This window comes from Cydia amplana, chromosome 6 (genome assembly GCF_948474715.1).
Source record: "Cydia amplana chromosome 6, ilCydAmpl1.1, whole genome shotgun sequence".
Classification (NCBI taxonomy): domain Eukaryota; kingdom Metazoa; phylum Arthropoda; class Insecta; order Lepidoptera; family Tortricidae; genus Cydia; species Cydia amplana.
The window spans coordinates 11,771,586-11,791,016 of NC_086074.1; the positions used below are offsets into that span (position 1 = coordinate 11,771,586).

Consider the following 19,431-nt stretch of genomic DNA (forward strand, 5'->3'; position numbering starts at 1 on the left):
ATGGGTGACGCGGTGCGAAACTAGAAAACTGCTTGTAGAAAGCGGCATCTTTTTTTAGAGAAAATAAAATATTTTCTCGCCGCCGTTAAATAAAATAGCTTCTGAAAACATCGGAAATATTATTCCTCATGAGCATCATTTGGTGCTGAAGATAAAAGTTTATGGCGCATTATGTTCCAGTGATTCAATATAAAACGCAAATGTATGATAATAATGCGAGCTCTTGGATGATACTCGGATTTCAGCTCCGGGAATTATTTTAATTCTAACCTTTCTTATTTTTTTCTTAAAGCCAAGATTCCCACTGTTTTCTTCCATTAATTACATTCCAAGTCCCACTTAAAACTGTTACTGACACGGCCAAAAGTTAAATTTAAAAGGAGCATAAAACGAAAATGAAAGAATGCGAATAAAATAAGTCTTTATGTACCTACATATACATTTTAATATATTACGATTTCCACGAATTATCCGTATAAATGAAATGGGATCTCATTAATCAAAATGAAGAAAAGATAAAATCGGGTAAAGTGTTACAAAAGTAGTAGGTATATGTATTTAATGCTACAATATAGGTAGGTACCTACAACAGTGTGGCGCCGGCTTCTAATTAGATAATGTATCGTATAAGGAAACATGAAGTAAACAAGGAGTAAACAGGGAGATACGATGTGCAGAATCGGATTGTTCGGTCCAAATTGGGCCGATTCAATGGACTGGAATAGCAGATTATTGTATCACTCGTGGGAGCAAATATATTGATTTATGGCAACAGCGGTGAATTTTGAATCTAGAGCAAACGAAGAATCCTGAGTGTAGCGAGGGCTTGAACTGATTAAACCTAAGACGAGAGTGAAGTAAATTATACGATGACTTTGCCACTTCTTTCATACCGGATTTTTTGCCGAAACCGAACCTTCGGGCGAAACATCATTTTTATTTCGAAACAGAAACTGATACTTGGGCCGGACAATATCGAAAATACAGTTTTGGAGTGGCCAAAAGTTCGGTAGTTTTTTCGCCGAAACCGCAATTTTTAGCCGGACACTTTAATAGCGGAAGTAAAAGTAAAAGAACAATTCACGTGAAAATACCTATACAATTTAAACTAACATGTGGATTTACATGTATTATAAATTATAGTAATTTAGGTAGGTATAACATGTCACGTTCATGCAATTGACGTAGGTAGGTACCTACGTAAGATCAATTCTTCGTCGACTAACCGTTTAAAAAGCTAGTACCTAGTATTTACATATAATAATTACCGGCGCAGATTTATGCAGAACTGCGAGTGGGTACAAGCCAGGCGGTTCTAAAGGGTCGACAGACAGCAATGTATAATTTCCCTCCGCATCGCCACTTTCGTCCATGTGAATAGAATACCTGTCGAAAAATGAAATGAATAAGTAATGAAATTATAATAGGTACAGTAAAATCAAGTAGCTAAATAAAAATACCAAATGTATCGCATCACATCTTCAAAAATATCCTTATTCCTGTGTAATGATCCGTATAACAATTTTTGATATATTTTCAAAATTTATAACAACTTTTGATATAATTTCATGGTGTATATGTATAATCACTTAAGCGGTATAATGAACGTTTGATATAACAACAAAATAACTATTTACATGGGGTATAGTTTAATCGATATAAAAGCTATTCGATATAACGTTTACTGGATATAATGAATATTTATTATAAGTATTTATGGTATAATGTTCCTTTGTTTTTGCATTGTTTGTATTGAATAAAAATATATAAACTTTGTGACTATTGTTTTCTTTCTAAACTCGTTGAAATTGCAGAGAGAAGCGAAACGTGTCGAGGATTTCCATTACTTATTCCTAAAAAAAGTAAAGTAATAAAAAAGTCGGTTCTGGCGCTTCGCCGGCCGCTACCGCGGCACGCTCGCTTCGCTCGCTCGGCTCGCGCGCTGTAGGGTCTGCCTGCCTTAAGTTCGAATACGTAGGTTGTTATAATAGTAGTAAATATTACGAATTATACCAGTACTACATTATGCCAACTGAGCGTTATATCGAACATAATTATATCACATATACGTTATACGCTGTTAATGTTAGATTAGAAGTTGTTATATTACAAGTTTATACTTGACGATAAAAAAAAATATTAAACTGTTTATTTCACACATTAATAATAAGGTTAGGATAGTTAGACTCTCTAAGAATATACCATTGTATTGTTATAGCAAAAGTGCATTATGTCCCTCAATCGTTATATCGACTAAAAATATATCAAAAGTTGTTATATGGACCGTTACGCACCCCTTATCTTTAACAGATTGTTTGTAACAGACTTCAAATCTGAAAGCTGCTCCTATCTACATGCAAGCATGCATGCTAAGTGCATTTTGTGTCTATATAAAATACCTACTACTTTTCTTTAGAGTACCTAGGTATTGTTAGCATTGATATTGCAAGTATAAGCTATAATAAATACATGACTTGGCTTTCACGAGACTGTAAAATCGAAAGACACTGACATTGTATGTATAAAATATACATTGTCCTTCACCGCTGTCGCGTGGGTTAATAAGCAAGAATATTCCATTCCAAGAAAGTGTTACTACAGATGAACTAAGTGTTATTTGCAAACTTAAAGAGAAAAAGTGCAGGGATGATAGTACATTGTGAAATATTACCTATACTTGTATAAAAAAAACTAACCTCGTTTATTAAGAACTGAATATTGTAATTAGCACACATTTTTTTTACAAAGGCCATGGCAGGATAAGCTAAGTGAATCTGCCCCCAGCGAGTTTTGGCTTGTAATTTTTTTCGATGATGTGGCTTTGTATTGGTAACAAGTATGTAAAATTTTAGGGTTAAAAAAAAAGAAATATGATCTTTTTGCAATATTTTTTTTTTCTAGCCAGCCGATTTTGATGTGCGTCCGGTGCGTCATGTATAGCTGAATATTGTGAATATTTGTTATAAGTATTTATGGTATAATGTTCCTTTGTTTTGCATTGTTTGTATTGAATAAAAATATATAAACTTTGTGACTATTGTTTTCTTTCTAAACTCGTTGAAATTGCAGAGAGAAGCGAAACGTGTCGAGGATTTCCATTTCTTATTCCTAAAAAAAGTAAAGTAATAAAAAAGTCGGTTCTGGCGCTTCGCCGGCTGACCAGCTATATATTGCCATACAAAAATAGGTATAGAAAATGTATAGTGATGTATTCAGTCAAAAAAACACCTAGTTCTACCTCAGATAAAATTAAGTAAATGCATTTATTTTGTAACTTATTAAAGAGGCTAGCTTTGGTGATAAATTTGGAGGTGTCGCTGACGTGAAAGTAATAATTTTTTTAATTTGGAAAAAGTAATTATACCTTTTTTCTTTTTTGTATGGCAATATATCCTATAATTAATGTATTATAATTGTCTTTACTATATGAACATTATACGTCAAAATCGGCTGGCTAGAAAAGAAATATTGCAAAAAGATCATATTTCGTTTTTTTTAAACTATAAACTTGGAGGGTCAAATTTTGCATACTTGTTACCAATACAAAGCCACATCATCCAAAAAAATTACAAGCCAAAACTCGCTGGGGGCAGATTCACTTAGCTTATCCTGCCATGGCCTTTTGATTATACAACAGGTTAAAGTTTAGGACAATCATAGGTATACTCGTATTAGTTAGTTTTGAAATCGATTTCAAAAAATCGCACGAAGGGTAACACACGATTCTAATTACAAGTAAGTTGTAGGAACGTGTGTTTTGTTATTTAGCATTTACTCAGTATCTAGATGTACATCAATTATAAAGTTTATTATTAATCTGATAAAGACTAAAGCGAAAATACTCTAAGATAAAGACAAAATTAATTAAAGTTAAGCTTATAAAAGCTAGTATTGTGGGAGTAGGTAGCATCAAGTGCAGTAAAATATATGTTGTTTTAAACAACATATATTTTACTGTTTCAATGTATTTGTTTACAAACAGTCTGTTTGTAAATAAATACGTGCTTAACTCATTCAGCACGCATATAATGAATAGCGCCGTGTGTCATGCTTACGCCGTATGTTAAGGTAATTGTGGTGTATCTTGCACTATCGAGTCATGCGCGCTGAAACGATTATTAACCTAATGTTATACCTTTTAAGTTGGTCGCGTAAATATTTACGTGACCGTGCAATCTGTCTGACGCTTGAATTATACATCAAAATGATGGTAATTTTATTGCAAATACAGTGGCATAGGGTTGTCTGCGAAAATCCGGTCACAAATAAAGGTTGCCAGGCTTTTAAATAAAATAAGAAGGGAAGACTTTTAGCGATAACTCATAAACGGCTTAACTTATCAAGTTTGTTTTAATTTTGTTTGAATGAGTTTTTTAAGCACTATTTTTATGATTTTTTTCATATTTTTTGGATTGATTTTTCAAAAGTTAGAAGGAATAACCGTTTTTTGTTCTTTCTAAATTATTATTTCCGAAATGATTCACTTTATCAAAAAATGTTGTTTGCAGACCCCTATTTATTTTGAAAGACTTATCCAACGACACCCTACACATTTTTTGATAAAGTGAAAATTTTCGAAAATAATCGCTTCTATCGAAACAAAATGTAGGTGAGCATTATTTTTTTCGTTTCAACCATATGATGTGGGATATCGTTGGATAGGTCTTTTAAAATTAATAGGGGTTTTAGAAAATCATTTTTTGATAAAGTGAATATTTTCGGAAATAATCGCTTTAAAAGATACATAATGTGTGTGAAATTTTTTTCATCGTTTCAAGTCTATAATGTGGGATGTCGTTGGATAGGTCTTTTAAAATAGATGGGGGTTTTCTATAGACATTTTTTGATAAAATGAAAATTTTCGGAAATAAACGCTTCGAAAGAAACTAAATGTGTGTGGCGATTTTTTTTTCGTTTCAACCTTAATGTCGTTGGATAGGTCTTTTAAAATGAATAACAGTCTTTAAAAAACATTTTTTGATAAAGTGAACATTTTCGAAAATAATCGCTTCTAACGAAACAAAATGTATGTGAGGTTTTTTTTCTTTCACTTCAACCCTACGATGTGGGATATAGTTAGATAGGTCTTTTAAAATAAATAGGGGTCTTAGAAAATCATTTTTTGATTAAGTGAATGTTTTCAAAAATAATCGCTTTGAAAGAAACAAAATGTATGTGATTTTATTTTTATCGTTTTATCCACACTATAGGGATAGTGTGGGGTGTCGTTGGATAGGTCTTTAATGGGGGTCTGCAAACAATATTTTTTGATAAAGTGTATCATTTCGGAAATAACAATTTAAAAAGAACAAAAAACGGTTATTCCTTCTAACTTTTGAAAAATCGATCCAAAAAATATGAAAAAAAAAACATAAAAATAGTGCTTAAAAAACTCATTCAGACAAAATTAAAACAAACTTGATAAGTTAAGCCGTTTATGAGTTATCGCTAAAAGTCTTCCCTTCTTATTTTATTTAAAAGCCTGGCAACCCTTATTTGTGACCGGATTTTCGCAGGCAACCCTATGCCACTGTATTCGCAATAAAATTACCATCATTTTGATGTATAATTCAAGCGTCAGACAGATGAGTGCAATTATCGATAAAAACTGATAAAAACTCACCTGTTTAAACTAGGCAACCACATAATAGTGACCGGAAAAAGATAGGCAACCTAGTTGATTTATGTTGTACAAGTTGTATACTTTCCATTGGAACTTATTTCGTTTGTCAGACAGATCGGTAAAATTTGAAGAAAAAATTTTTTTTTCAAAAATTAATTAATAATAGCCTTGACCATATTTCTTTAGGCAACCCTATTTATTTATGTTCAGGAATATATTTTCTTTCATAATATGTAAGTTTCATCCGTCAGACAGATCGGTGAAGGTCGACCATATATGCGGGATCTCCTACTAATGGGATAAATGTGGGTATTTAGCCCTCGTCGCACTTGTCTTCCCCGGAGAGTAGAGCCGTGCTTTTATTGCTCGCGCGTCCAGACTACGTCAAAACGTGAAACCGCGGACTCTGAGATCTTCTTTAATATACCCCTTACCCCAGGATGGTAGCTGGTGTTCCGCATTTGTCTGGTGAGCACGCGTCCGAACTCGCGTACACAGACACACCACGTCTGTACACGGTGTACCGTGTGTACACGGTGTGTCTGCACGTATAATTATACACGCAGTGATCTACTGCACATGTTTACCCCATCATGCTCTTGTAGATGGTGTTCTGTCCTGCACGTTCTCGCCGGTGAGCAGCGCGCGCACTGCGTCGTGCAGTCACACCATTTGTATTCAGAGATTTATTGCATATGCTTACCCCATGATGCTCTCGTAGGTCGTATTCCGCATCCGCCTGGCGAGCGCACGGCCGTCACGCACGTCCTCGCCGGCGAGTAGCGCTGCTTTCAGCGCGCGTGCATATACCCACACTGCGTCGTGCAGCCACGCCGCGTACTCTGGGATCTACAAAACACGCTTCAGTTAATTTTTACCTGCTAAGTACTGTATATCTTAAAAAATAATTTTCTCCAAATTCGTAAGTAGTAGTAGCAGCTGTGGTCATGATAATGCGCTCGTCCTTAATCCGGTTCGAAGGACCATACTGATTTGTTGCCAGTTTACCAATTTTTTTTTACTTTACGGATTTTTATTGTAGATACTTACTACCTACTCGTCATGTAAAATGATTAATTTTGAAATTACTTTAGGTGCTGTAATCCAGTACTTAATGAAACCTTTTTTTGCGTTCCTCTAAATTTAGCCCAGAGTATATGAGTTGTAGAGTATTTATTTGAATAGAGTCTGTTCGGAAAGAGAAGAGTCGTGGAATGTATTGGGCCCCATACATTCCACGACTTTTCTCTTTCCGCAAAGACTCTACATGTTTATTTAATTATTATGAATGAATGATAAAAATAGATAAATCCTAATTGTTTTAAGTATCTCCGATCTCCGGGATTTTCAATATCCGAACACAAACACTGATCATAGAAGCTTTATAAAAATCAAACGAAACGCCGCCAGAGAAAATTGGGAAACTTGCGTATTTGTTTTTGGTCGTAGGCGAGTATACGCATTTAAGCTGTAAAGGCCTTAGGAATTTGTAATAAAAATAGACAAATCTCACGAAGCTTCGAATATTTTCGAGGCTTCATAAGCTTTTAGCAGTTCACGTTTCATGTTCAGAAAATATGTGCGATTCTGATCCAAGCTGAATCTTCAAACGTCCCGGAACACTATTAGTAACGCGTCATTTGCCGCGGTCGGGCCATGAAAAAATATTATTTTAGGAATCACAGGCTAGCCCCACATAAATTCTAATTTATTGTTATTTAGGTACTGGCTATGTAATTGGATTTCCCCCATTACAACAACTCTCCCCATCCTACAATCTATGAGTTATATTTTATCCCGCGGTCTTCATATAGGCAGTTTAAGGGTAGTCGTTACATTGATGTTAACAAATGATTAGCTGAATGATGTCCTCCTTTTTACATATATACAAGGTTATTTGAGTGTTACTTAATTTATTGTTGTCTCTCTTGCATTTATATTGAAGGTTTAACATGATATTCTGTACGATTGCCGCCTTACTGATGTTCAGATACAGATTTACAACGGTGCCCTCAATATGAGTTGATTTTACGTTTACGATCACGCAATATACGATTGAGAGATCTTGTTTTGCATGATCGTTTCAAACGGGTTCAATAATAAAGTTTTTAGAAGTGTATGTCTGTCAAGGAAGACATGAATAATGTTTATTGCTTTTATAGTGGTCCAATTTTGTATTTTGCAATTCCAAGAGACAATTTTTAAAAGTTTCTTAATTGTTTTGTTTTGTAATTCAGTAGCAGTCTGCCTGTTTGTACCTTGTCATTTTACGAGCAATCTTGGAGAATATAAGTTTTACACGTGCTGTAAAGTAGCAAATACATGCTATATGCGTTCAGAAAATATAACTTTCTGAAGAATAAAGAAACAGTTCAAGTCACAAGTAAGTATATACCTGTGTATTGCAAGCATTGAATTTGTAGCGATAGTTTATTTTATTTTATACATACAAAAGAGAGACTACGTATAACACTGGGTTTGTGATCCCTTTGTATACCCTTCGTAGGTAAATCAATATTCCTATCTACATTTATATTCCTATCACTTGAGAATTTTTTTTTTTTTAGAATGGTACCTATAATTATAACTTTAACGACACCGGAATTTATCAGCATGCAGTTTCTTATGATTTGGATGAAGTCACAGTCAAATTTGGACCTCGAGAGCAAAGGGATAGACAGAAAAGGTCGAAGCAAAGAGTGGAAGTGGACGTATTTTAGTCATAATTTTATGATTGTTATTACTTACGACTTTACCACCGAAACCCATCAGTGGATTTGCAAAATTGAACGGTGGCATCTGAAGTCTCCTGTTAACTTCGGCCGCGAATTTAGGGTAGGAGGGCGAAGGTGAGCTGGGTGCCACCGAGAGGAAGGAACGAAAGATGCGAAGAGGAGGATGATCGTTGCTCACGGGGCCCGTGAGGTACTGCCGGGCTCGCTCCTTCGTGTACATGTCCACGTCCACACCGATGGCGGCGTATTCACCTGTTGATATATGCTTTGTAAGGTAAGGGCGTCGAGTATTCGTGGTTTTCAGATTATAAGGTAGATTCGACAAATTTTGTTGAGAGCATATGTCAATTGTGTTATGGACACTAAATATAGAAAAGTGACGACGTCACGAGCAAATCGGGAAAGCTCATAAAAAGTTGAAGTGAATACCAGTTATACATTATACCTAGTTAAATTTACCATCAGGGTAAAACTATTTTCTATTTTACTAACTAGATTTATTTTTAACATTTTTATTTTTAACACGAGTGGCACACACCTTTACAGTGTCAATTAGTTAGTTTTAAATTAGTTTTAATTTTTGTATGCATTATGGGTGTCTGCTTTTATTAACTTATTATTTATTAACTGCCTGAAGTATAAGCTTTTTATTTTATTTATATTTAATTATTTAAAAATTACTCCCTTTCTTAATGATTACAAAAAAATACTGATGAACCTAAAGGTTAATCATTTCCTAATTTAACATAACTACAATTTAAATGATTACGCACCTACATTTTTTTTTTTTTTTATACTAAGGTCCCTTTTTAACAACAAGGTCATTGGCGACCACAAGAGGATTAAAATTTTTTATATATATCAATTAATTATATAAATCTAAGTACCTACATGTAAATATTGATTATGTTTTGACAGAATAATTTTATTAAGTATATTTTTTTTATAGATAAATTATAAATGATAAGTTAATAACTGCATAGAAACCAATGAATGCACATGCACAATCTTATACATTTATCGATATGTAGCTACCGGTAGGTACCACCCGTAGCATTAGATGCAAACTGCTCTATTTATTTAAAATGGCGAGCACGTCCCTCAGACTAACGTCCACGCTTCAAGAGATATTAAAGCTTGTCGCGAACTCATAAGTGGTAAGAAAAGGGCATTCTGATTTAACCAAGTATTTCATCCATAAATGTATACCTACTTGCAATTTTTGAAATGCACTTACTATGTTCGCATTAGATACGAATATGTGTGCGAAAAACCCCGCGGTAAGTGACAATCCCCTTCTTTAGACTTAAAGGAAAGTTGTATCGAAATAATCCTTATACATGCATATATCGGCTACTGTATGATCTCAGTCATTTAAGATAATAAAACTATACAAACTTAATGTAAGCGCGATTAACAAGTAGAATATTGTCTGTTTTTACTACTCGATCCAAGAGCGATTGTAGGAAAATACACTCAATAAAGTTCTGATATACACTGGTAAGGCGAGCGTGTGATTACATTAGCAAATTTGTGTGATCCGTGATGCCTTCAAGCCTGGTGATTGATACGTATAGGTACTTAGCGGTTAATCTTATGTATATTGAAGCTAATCCTTAACTGCGGACTAGTACCGACCGACCTATATTCCTATAAGTAAATTCGTATATGTAATTATAAACAGGAGCATAGAACTAAATTAATAAAGTAGGATTAACAAAAATTAAATACGTTTGTGGGAAAATATATTGAGGCAAAATAAAACGTAAAAAAACAACGGTTGCACTCCGGGAGTGCCGATAGAAGTGAAAACTCACCTCACTATGTTACCGACGCCCGGTAACACGATACATACGTTTAGCGGAGGTATTCTATTTATTTATTATATATTATTATCATTCTCAAACAAGATCACACTTTTTCATTGACATGTTTATTTACATACTGCCATGACAACGTCAAGTTATTTGACCATAGGTAAAGAGTCTTGAAAAGGAGTCCGCAACATAAATGTCTAATAACATTGAGTTTTTCTTTATTGATCTAAATGCCATTTAAATTATGAGTGGCCACCTTACGGGGCTTACGGTCACGTGATCGCCTTACGCTGTCTCGAGTTTATCATTTTTCCCCATCTCAAAAAGTGCCCAGCGCCGCTAAAGAAGTTTTCACTTCAAAAATATTATCAAAATTAAATCAACAGTCTGTATACCATATACTTTTTTTCTCTTTTATCTATTTTTGGCATTTTTTACGTAACTTGGTTACTGGTTACGGTCTGAAAATAATAATAAACTGCAAGTTCTAGATATACCTATACTGACATTGTTAGGTACCTATATAAAATGCTCTATTTACCATACAACATTTTCAGGAAGAGAGTAAATTTCATGTAAAAGCAGCATAAACACTGATATGAAACAGCTTATGTAGTTCCAGAGAGAATTTTATAACTTAGCGATCCCGGTTGTTTTCTATTATAGATAATAAATGGGCCGTAAAGCCTCGAAGGCGAGTTCCGTCGCAACTCGAGCTACAAAGGGGATCCTACACAAATGTATCTTATGGAAATACGAGCGTAGGCCCGGCCCGGAGGGTGTATGCGCTAAAAGGTTGGTATTTGGTATCGGTATTTAATTTAAGTATGTAAAAATTACCTACAAAGTAGTTTGTATGCGCTCATTAGGGCTAACGCTTTATCAAATGATTGGTTCTGTACTAGTCGAAGCCGTTATGGATCGCTCCCATACCTACATAACCCAATTTTTTTAAATTAAGCTATGAGCTTCATCACCTATGTTCTATACGGATATGATAGGTTGATTCGTCTGCGTGCCAACATGAGAATGAGAAGTATTATGTCACTTTAGACAACTGACAAATTTAACTGTTAGAGCGGTTTCGAACTACGTCCGATCCGAATCCGATCCGAACCCGTGAAAATATGGGTCTAGAAAACTCGGACCGAATTCGGATATTCGCTTACGCACTAGTCCTATCCGAACCCGTGAAAATAAGGGTCTAACTTTGTCACCTCCCACTACCTACTTACTTACTTACCCATACTAACCATAATATAAACACCCCCTTTAGATTTACCCCTGAAATTTGGCCATGTGATTTAGTCGTGATCGTCTAGTCTAGCGTTAGGACCCCTCGAAGTGAACCGCGGTACCCTAAGTTCTTTAATGAGTATCAGCTAAATTTTGGACTCTGATTTTATTTACAATTACCTGGACTTTGGGAAAAATATATTATGAAATTGGAAGCACATTTATTATGATGTTAACGAGTAACTTACTAGAATAATTTATTAAAATACAGAAATAGTACTGAAAGTTACCAGAATTTATTATTGTAATGTAAATGTTGTTATATTTTACTTCAAATAATGTTATTTAGGTAAATGCAGCATATATGATAATATGAATATAAAAGAAATATGTTTGGTAAAATGAGTTTAAAAATGGGGTTGGTAGAAGCCTGCTACAATCTATTAAGCCTCCGGGATAACATATGAGTAGCACTCCTGGGGTAAGCCCATTTACACCCTAGCATTTAATATTATTATCTACCAGCTTCTATTCGAAATATGCTACCCATACGCTCGATGCAGGATTGGGGGCTCCTAGTCCAATCAGCAAGGTCAATTGGAACTCCTACCCTACCTCTTTAGCCAGACGGGCTATGACCAACACTTCGGAACCTATGCGTACCTAGATGGCTATGGAAAGAAGTGTCAAAGTATCCATCAGTCATCAAAATTACTATTCTTTTTTATTTCAAAAACTAGGGATGCGAATCCCATTTCCATTCCCCAGAACTAAAATATAAACTGTATTTCTAGTTTTTTAGAAGTATGAACGAAGTACTAAGTTTATTTGTTAAACTATATACTAAATTTTATGAGACTGAAATATCAAGATGAGCATTATTTCACTCAAATCTTCCTTTGGATTACTCTTGCCTGCCAAAGGTTCCCTAAAACAGCTAGTCATCGATTTTCTATCTCCGAATAGACTGTGTTCCCTACTAATCCCAACTTGATATTTATGATTTTATTGTGTAAATACCTTAGAAACATGATTGTAATACTCAGTACCTCGTCTTTACATCAGAAAACCAGAACTTCATAAATAAAAATAGAGATAAAATTTTACATTAATTATTTTCCCCAAATAGATTAAAATATTGGAAGATTTAAACAATTGAAACCCTTTACCTATTAACGCACAATTTTAGTATAGTAAGACCGTAGTTGAAGTCCCTCAAAAAGAGAAATACATCAGTTTTATAGACCAAGACTAGAACGAACCCTAAATTCCGAATAATCAGTGTGTGAATTTACCCTAAACCTACCCTTGTCCCTACTCTAGTATAACCAAAGTACAGTTCGTACTTACCATCGACCTGGTACTTTGGAATATACGCAAGTGTATCCCTACTAAGAAGCTGTAAGAGTTCGGCGAGCGATTCCGAGAATGCAACCTAACAGCTCGTGGTCTTGTCTCCCCCCATGGCGGGTTGCACAAAGGCAGGGTGGCAACATGGGTAAGACAGGGCCCTATTATGTATATAAGTGGTATAAATAAATATATTTAATATACGAAGCCTCCAAATACTGTAGATTTCAAATGGGCCCAGATTACTCCGGATGATGCGCACGTGACATCCCCATTATTCATCTAACAGCTGGACATTGGAGAGCTAAGGAGGGAGACGTTTTTCACCTTCTATGTTGGTAAAGAGAAGGTGCCAAGATAACCCTCATCTTGGAGCAAAAAGACTCCTAGACAGCTCACATTTAACACCGCAAGGGGTGAGCTGCCCAGCCGGACAAACAGTCAGTCCAAACAATGATCTGGTTTTAAACTATATAGCAAAAGACCCCATAGTAAAACACTAAAATAACTAGGTTCAATTTTACGAACCAAACTACCCACAAAATCAAACTAACTAAACACAGAAGTGAAATTACCTTAAACACCGCTATCTAAGTTCAGTTTTATGACGATATTGTCCCCACAAAACCAAACACAGACACGCTTTCCAAGCCCCTGTTATGCAACGATATTGTCCCTGCATAACGTGACGGCACTTAGAAAACACAGTGTAGAAAACTTCACTATAACACCACACAGTAGCAAAGAATCCCCGCAATAGCCCAAGTTCAGTTTTACGACGATATTGTCCCCGTAAAACTAAACACAGACACGCTTTCCAAGTCCCTGCTATGCAACGATATTGTCCCTGCATAACGTGCCGGCACTTAGAAAAACACTGCGTAGGAAACTTCACTATATTTAAATCCCGTACTCGGTAACAAAGAATCTCCACAAAAGTCTAAGATCAGCTTTACGACGATATTGTCCCCGTAAAACCAAACACAGACACCATTTCCACGTTTAAATTCACCAGGATAATTCCCGGCAAAAACAAACATAGTAACAGTAGTAGAGGAACTTTGCTCACCGAATATTTAAACGCCCGAGAACCAGAGTCACTGCTAGCCGATGGTTGAAGAATGAATGAATACCGGCGGTCCGCTCCTGCCTTTTATACTCTTTTACTGGCGACATAATGGCGACATACTGGCGACATAATGGCGACACAATGGCGACATACTGGCGACATACTGGCGACATACTGGCGACATACTGGCGACATACTGGCGACATACTGGCGACATAATGGCGACATAACGGCGACATAACGGCGACACAATGGCGACATACTGGCGACATAACGGCGACATACTGGCGACACAATGGCGACACAATGGCGACATAATGGCGACATACTGGCGACATACTGGCGACACACTGGCGACACAATGGCGACATAACGGCGACATAACGGCGACATACTGGCGACATAACGGCGACATACTGGCGACTGGCGACATACTGGCGACTGGCGACATAATGGCGACATACTGGCGACATAACGGCGACATAATGGCGACATAACGGCGACATAATGGCGACATAACGGCGACATAACGGCGACACAATGGCGACATAATGGCGACATAACGGCGACTGGCGACATACTGGCGACATACTGGCGACTGGCGACATAACGGCGACATAATGGCGACATAATGGCGACATACTGGCGACATAACGGCGACATACTGGCGACATAATGGCGACACAACGGCGACATAACGGCGACATACTGGCGACATAACGGCGACACAACGGCGACATAACGGCGACATAATAGCGACATAACGGCGACATAATGAGTTAAACATTAATCAGAAAGTACCAGGATACCATGACTGAGGAAGAGGTCATTTGCCCCGTACCTATTAGCGATATGCAACCGACGACCAGTGATTTATTAAGACAAATGTTTACCAAAAGTACCAGGCTACCATAACCGAGGAAGAGGTCAAAAGTCGTAAAGTTCGATGCTACCAAGATCTATCCCTTTCACGCTTGCGTCTTAGAGAAAGACGGAGATATTCTCAATGACGTCTACGCACACATTCACAGGCAATAATCGGGTAGTCAGTTTGAGTAGACTAAATTATAATAAAAGGGAACGCTTTATGGCCCCTCTACACGCACGAACCTGCAAGTATTATTTTACTTTGAGATACTTTTAGTTTCTTTCCGAAAAACACTCCTGTGTGGAAGTATTTTACGTTCACCAGTAGCAAACATACTCAAAACATAGCGGGAAGTTTAAAATCTTAGGCGTTTTGGACTGTTTGTATTAACTCTGTACTAGGAGTTCAGACTTCAATACGACCGAACGTCACGCTGTCAATGTCACTGTCATCCTAATGCCAAAAGTTCACATATTTGGGTTAGCTTCAACTTGTGATGGTTATTTACGCAAATTATTAATCTAAATAGCAAAAAAAATTTATAGTGGGTTATATATTTAATGAAACCACAAGTGGTGAAATACGAAACGTGCACTTCAAGTTGTAATTGTGACATTATTCATTGGAATCATGCATGAAATACGCGACTGAAAGGGATTTTAGTATTCAAGGTATTTCTTTCTAGTTTGTGTGTTTTGTAATGAACAAATTAGGTTAATACTAGGTATGTAATAGGCATACGACCAGTCACAACTTGGACCGAATTCGGATATTCGCTTACGCACTATTCCTATCCGAACCCGTGAAAATATGTCTAACTCGGACCGAATTCGTATATTGGCTTACGCACTAGTCCTATTAGAACGCCCCGCTGCCTCTCTGCTCGTACGCAGCTCGGCTTTATCTCGGAAACAGTGCGCGAGCGTTCATACAAATAATACTAAGGCTACTTCGGTCCGTCAAACATCTTCTCCGGAATGGAGATTCTAGAATGTCGGAAAGAAATCGGACGACGGAGATCGGATGTAGTGCGTAACATACCATAGAAATAGTTCTACGGCTATACCGGACCATATTTTCACGGGTTCGGATCTGATTCGGATCGGACGTAGTGCGAAACCGCCCTTATTAAATACGAATTGAATTGGTTGTCGTTGAATGCAGGTCGACATTAGGCGCAGCGTGTGCCCAATAACGCTTTAAATTCTTCGCGTTGATGTCTTTGAACGCTTGAAATCGTAAAGTTAATGTTACTGATTTACCGCAAGACCCGTAAAATTGTGTTTTTATGTTTACTTTTTAGACTCTTTAGGAATTTGTCACTTAATAACTTATCATCGTTAAACGTCAATCAAAAATGTAATTAAATTATACGTAGTTGGGTGAATCTGCATATTGTAGACGCCCTTTAATTAATAAGATTTCTTTCATAGTATTGTAAGAACTGAGTGTGCTAAGCTACAAAATAAAATATTTGTTTGATTTTTTTTACTTTATGTCAAATAAAATATTAATATCTGGGAGACCGAGCTTTGCTCGGTAAACATATAAAAACTCAAAAATGAGCGTTTTCCCAGAGATAAGACCTAGCTAGATCGATTTTTTGCCTCCGAAAACCCCCATATACCAATTTTCATCCAAATCGTTAGAGCCGTTTCCGAGATCGCCGAAATATATATATAAATAAATAAATAAACAAACAAGAATTGCTCGTTTAAAGGTATAAGATTTTTCTAGTTATATGGCGTCCTTATTTAAATGAGAAATTATCTCGACTTAACGGGTTTTAGTTGCCCTAAATACGCAAAATTAGTATTTTGGTGTTAGAGGTATTATTCGATTTATTAAGCTATATTTTTTGGGTACATGATCAATAAATTTGATTAAAAAAAATATTTCAGTACCACTCACCAGAGTCTAAGAGCTGCATGGCGTCCAAAGCCATCAAAAGTCCAACGTGGTCGTGGTAATTCCCCACCAATACATAAACTGCGAAAAATATTTTCAATTTAAGTCAACGAAAGCACCAGGAAGCCGTATTTTGGATGCGAACAACTTTAGATACTAACTTCTAGTGTCTTTGTAAGTTTCTTGAACGATCTCCAGGAAGGGGTTGCGAGTATAGTTATTGCCGAAGTAGTAGGAATGTCTGTATGCTTCAGTTTTGCGAACTGATATTTGCCTCTCTTTAACTGCAGCGATAATGGCCTGTGCGAGTCTGGAGAAGTCTTTGTTCAATGCGTTTGAATAGAGAAAGGTTACCTGCAACAAAATACAAAATTATAGTTAATTGAGAACGTGCTGAGTTTCGGAATTTTTGCTTTCTAGGTCGTTTAGGGTGTTACAATTTTCTTAAAAACGGTTCTGAAATTGTTACTAACAGTTGCCATTTTCGTTGGGTTTAGGTTTAGATTTCTACGCACCTATTCGTTTACCAGTTGTACAATAATTCTAAAGAAGTACCTATAGGTAAAGATGTTTCGGATTCGAAGCGTATTCCACCAGAGAAAGATGAAATCGAAGGAATAACAGGTATCATGTAATTTCTAGTAGGCAAATAAATTTATGTGTCTCATCTAGGGGAAAAGAGCCACTACTTAATAAATAAATCTTCTATACACATGCCAATGAAAATCAGATCCCCATTCACGAAACAGATCGGTCCATAAAGCAAGGAACCACTTGGCGCATCTGCTCCGGTCATTCCTGTGCCAAATGGACCGCCAATAAAAGGAGCAGTTCAGAGGGATACCGAATGGCATGTTCTAATTTTAAACATCGATAAATACTACATTGATCTTTTGAGTACCTACCCATTGGATACAGATGTATATTTATCGAGAATATTGAGATATAAACTTTATCGTGTAGTCAAGAAAACTACGAGTACCGTAAAATGGGGTGAGTAGGGTTCGCGGGGAGAGTTGGGTTATGAATGGGGAGAGAAGGGATGAAAGGGGGGTGAGATGGAATTCATGGAATTTTAAGGCTACTGCTACAAAAATAATGTATTCCAATTTAAAATGGAGCTATAGTAATACTCATAATAAAAAAAATCGATCCAACAATCTTCCAAAATCATGCAACTTTCTATGAAATCCCATCTCACCCCAATTACGAGGGACTACGGGGTGAGGTGGGATTTCCTGTTTATAGTCAAAGTTATGAAATGGAACTACCCAAAATAAAATAAAAACTAAAATACAAACGTCCGGAACACTTATTATATACAGTTATACACCATTAAGTTTGCATATGTAAAAATAAAATGTTATCGAGGTTTGGATGTCAGTTTTGCCCCTAGCTACTCACCCCATTTTACGGTAACACCTGTAATTATATATTTACGGCAAAAATGGTTAGATCATACAAAAATATAGGTTCGAATTTGTATAATTTCTTGTATCGAAAGTTGTAAAAACAGAAGCATAAAGTAGAAACACGACACTTATAATTTTTGTGTCTTTGTGAAATTAACCTCAGGAGAACTGCACTCTGACAAAAACCACAACACAGTTGCAAAGTTTGTAAGTTTTGTAAATGGTACAGATATTTTAGGGGCTGTAGTTTGTATTGCAGTTTAGTATTTCGGTCTGTGACACGGACCGAAATACTAAACTGCAATACAAACTACATGTAGCCTTAAATGGAGAAAAGGTAGTACTCACATGCATGAAGTTGAAATGTGTCAAAACGTCAACGACGGCGCGTGAAATGCTGGTGTCGGAGGGCCGTGTACGAACGAATGTGGAGTACCCTTGCATGTTGTTTGGCTTGTTGGAGCAAGGCAGGGTCACGTCGCGGCAGTACTGTCAACATAAAAAATTATTAAATATTATGCGAAAATCAATCATTAAAGTGGAACTAGTCGAGTTTATTTCCACTTAATATACCGAACCTTTTCAACAGTACCTACCTAAGTTTAAGTATAGGTACATCTGATTTTGAAAAAACACAAATTTTGGACAGTCTCGTATGGCTTAAAATTTAACAATAGATATATAAAAAATAAAAGTCATTATTGAAGTAATTTTTTTAGCATTAAAAAAACGGAAATATAATATATCTAAATTTTTAACGCCTCTTGGTCTTTCAAAATTCTACAGTTTACAGGAATACAATGAGCCTTGTAGTAAATATGCCAAAAGTAGGTAAATATGTAGTTATGTAATACGAGTCGTTAATATAATGAAATTAATTAATTAAAGTACTCACATAACTGATCATAGGCAAATTAAATGCAGCAGCCATCCTCCCTTCATGAACACAGGTCTCCTGTGGTCCGATGAACGCAGAAACATTTCTTGCCCACAGCGCCGCCACCTTAATCAATATAAGGAGACACATGAAGCGTAAAAACTCCATATCCTTCAGCAATATAACGGTTATGGCCAGTATCGCCAACGTCCACATTTTTAACTAATGATACGTAAACCTTATTGCAAAGACATAGGATCCACCAATGGTCAGTTAAAAGTGTTGCTTTTAGTACGTGTACGTAACATCAAAAGAGGGGACAGCAGAGATTTATGGCTCTGGCTAGAGGCATCTGCCGATAGTCCGGCAAGTTTAACTTCTGTTGAAAAGACTACGAGGCGCTTTTGTGGCAGTAAACTTAGCTGAAGCGCCGTAAAACAAATTTTATGGTTGTCTAGTTTACGATATAACTATGACAAAGTCGTGATAGAGATTTTATTGGGGATTTCGGGAAAGTTACTAAGAGTCACTGCAAC

The 19,431-nt window shown here is 36.3% G+C and overlaps 1 protein-coding gene across 1 annotated transcript in view; it reads right to left on the minus strand.

Annotated features, from left to right (window-relative positions):
* LOC134648924 (speract receptor) overlaps positions 1 to 19,431 on the minus strand; it is a 60,384-nt gene that overhangs the window by 23,125 nt on the left and 17,828 nt on the right. Inside the window, exons 4-10 of the mRNA XM_063503546.1 lie at positions 18,914 to 19,021; positions 18,367 to 18,507; positions 16,768 to 16,960; positions 16,610 to 16,687; positions 8,372 to 8,610; positions 6,327 to 6,472; positions 1,269 to 1,386 (exon numbers count right to left, since the gene is read on the minus strand). Coding sequence (XP_063359616.1) covers positions 1,269 to 1,386; positions 6,327 to 6,472; positions 8,372 to 8,610; positions 16,610 to 16,687; positions 16,768 to 16,960; positions 18,367 to 18,507; positions 18,914 to 19,021 — 1,023 coding nt within the window. The remainder of the gene's footprint in view (positions 1 to 1,268; positions 1,387 to 6,326; positions 6,473 to 8,371; positions 8,611 to 16,609; positions 16,688 to 16,767; positions 16,961 to 18,366; positions 18,508 to 18,913; positions 19,022 to 19,431) is intronic.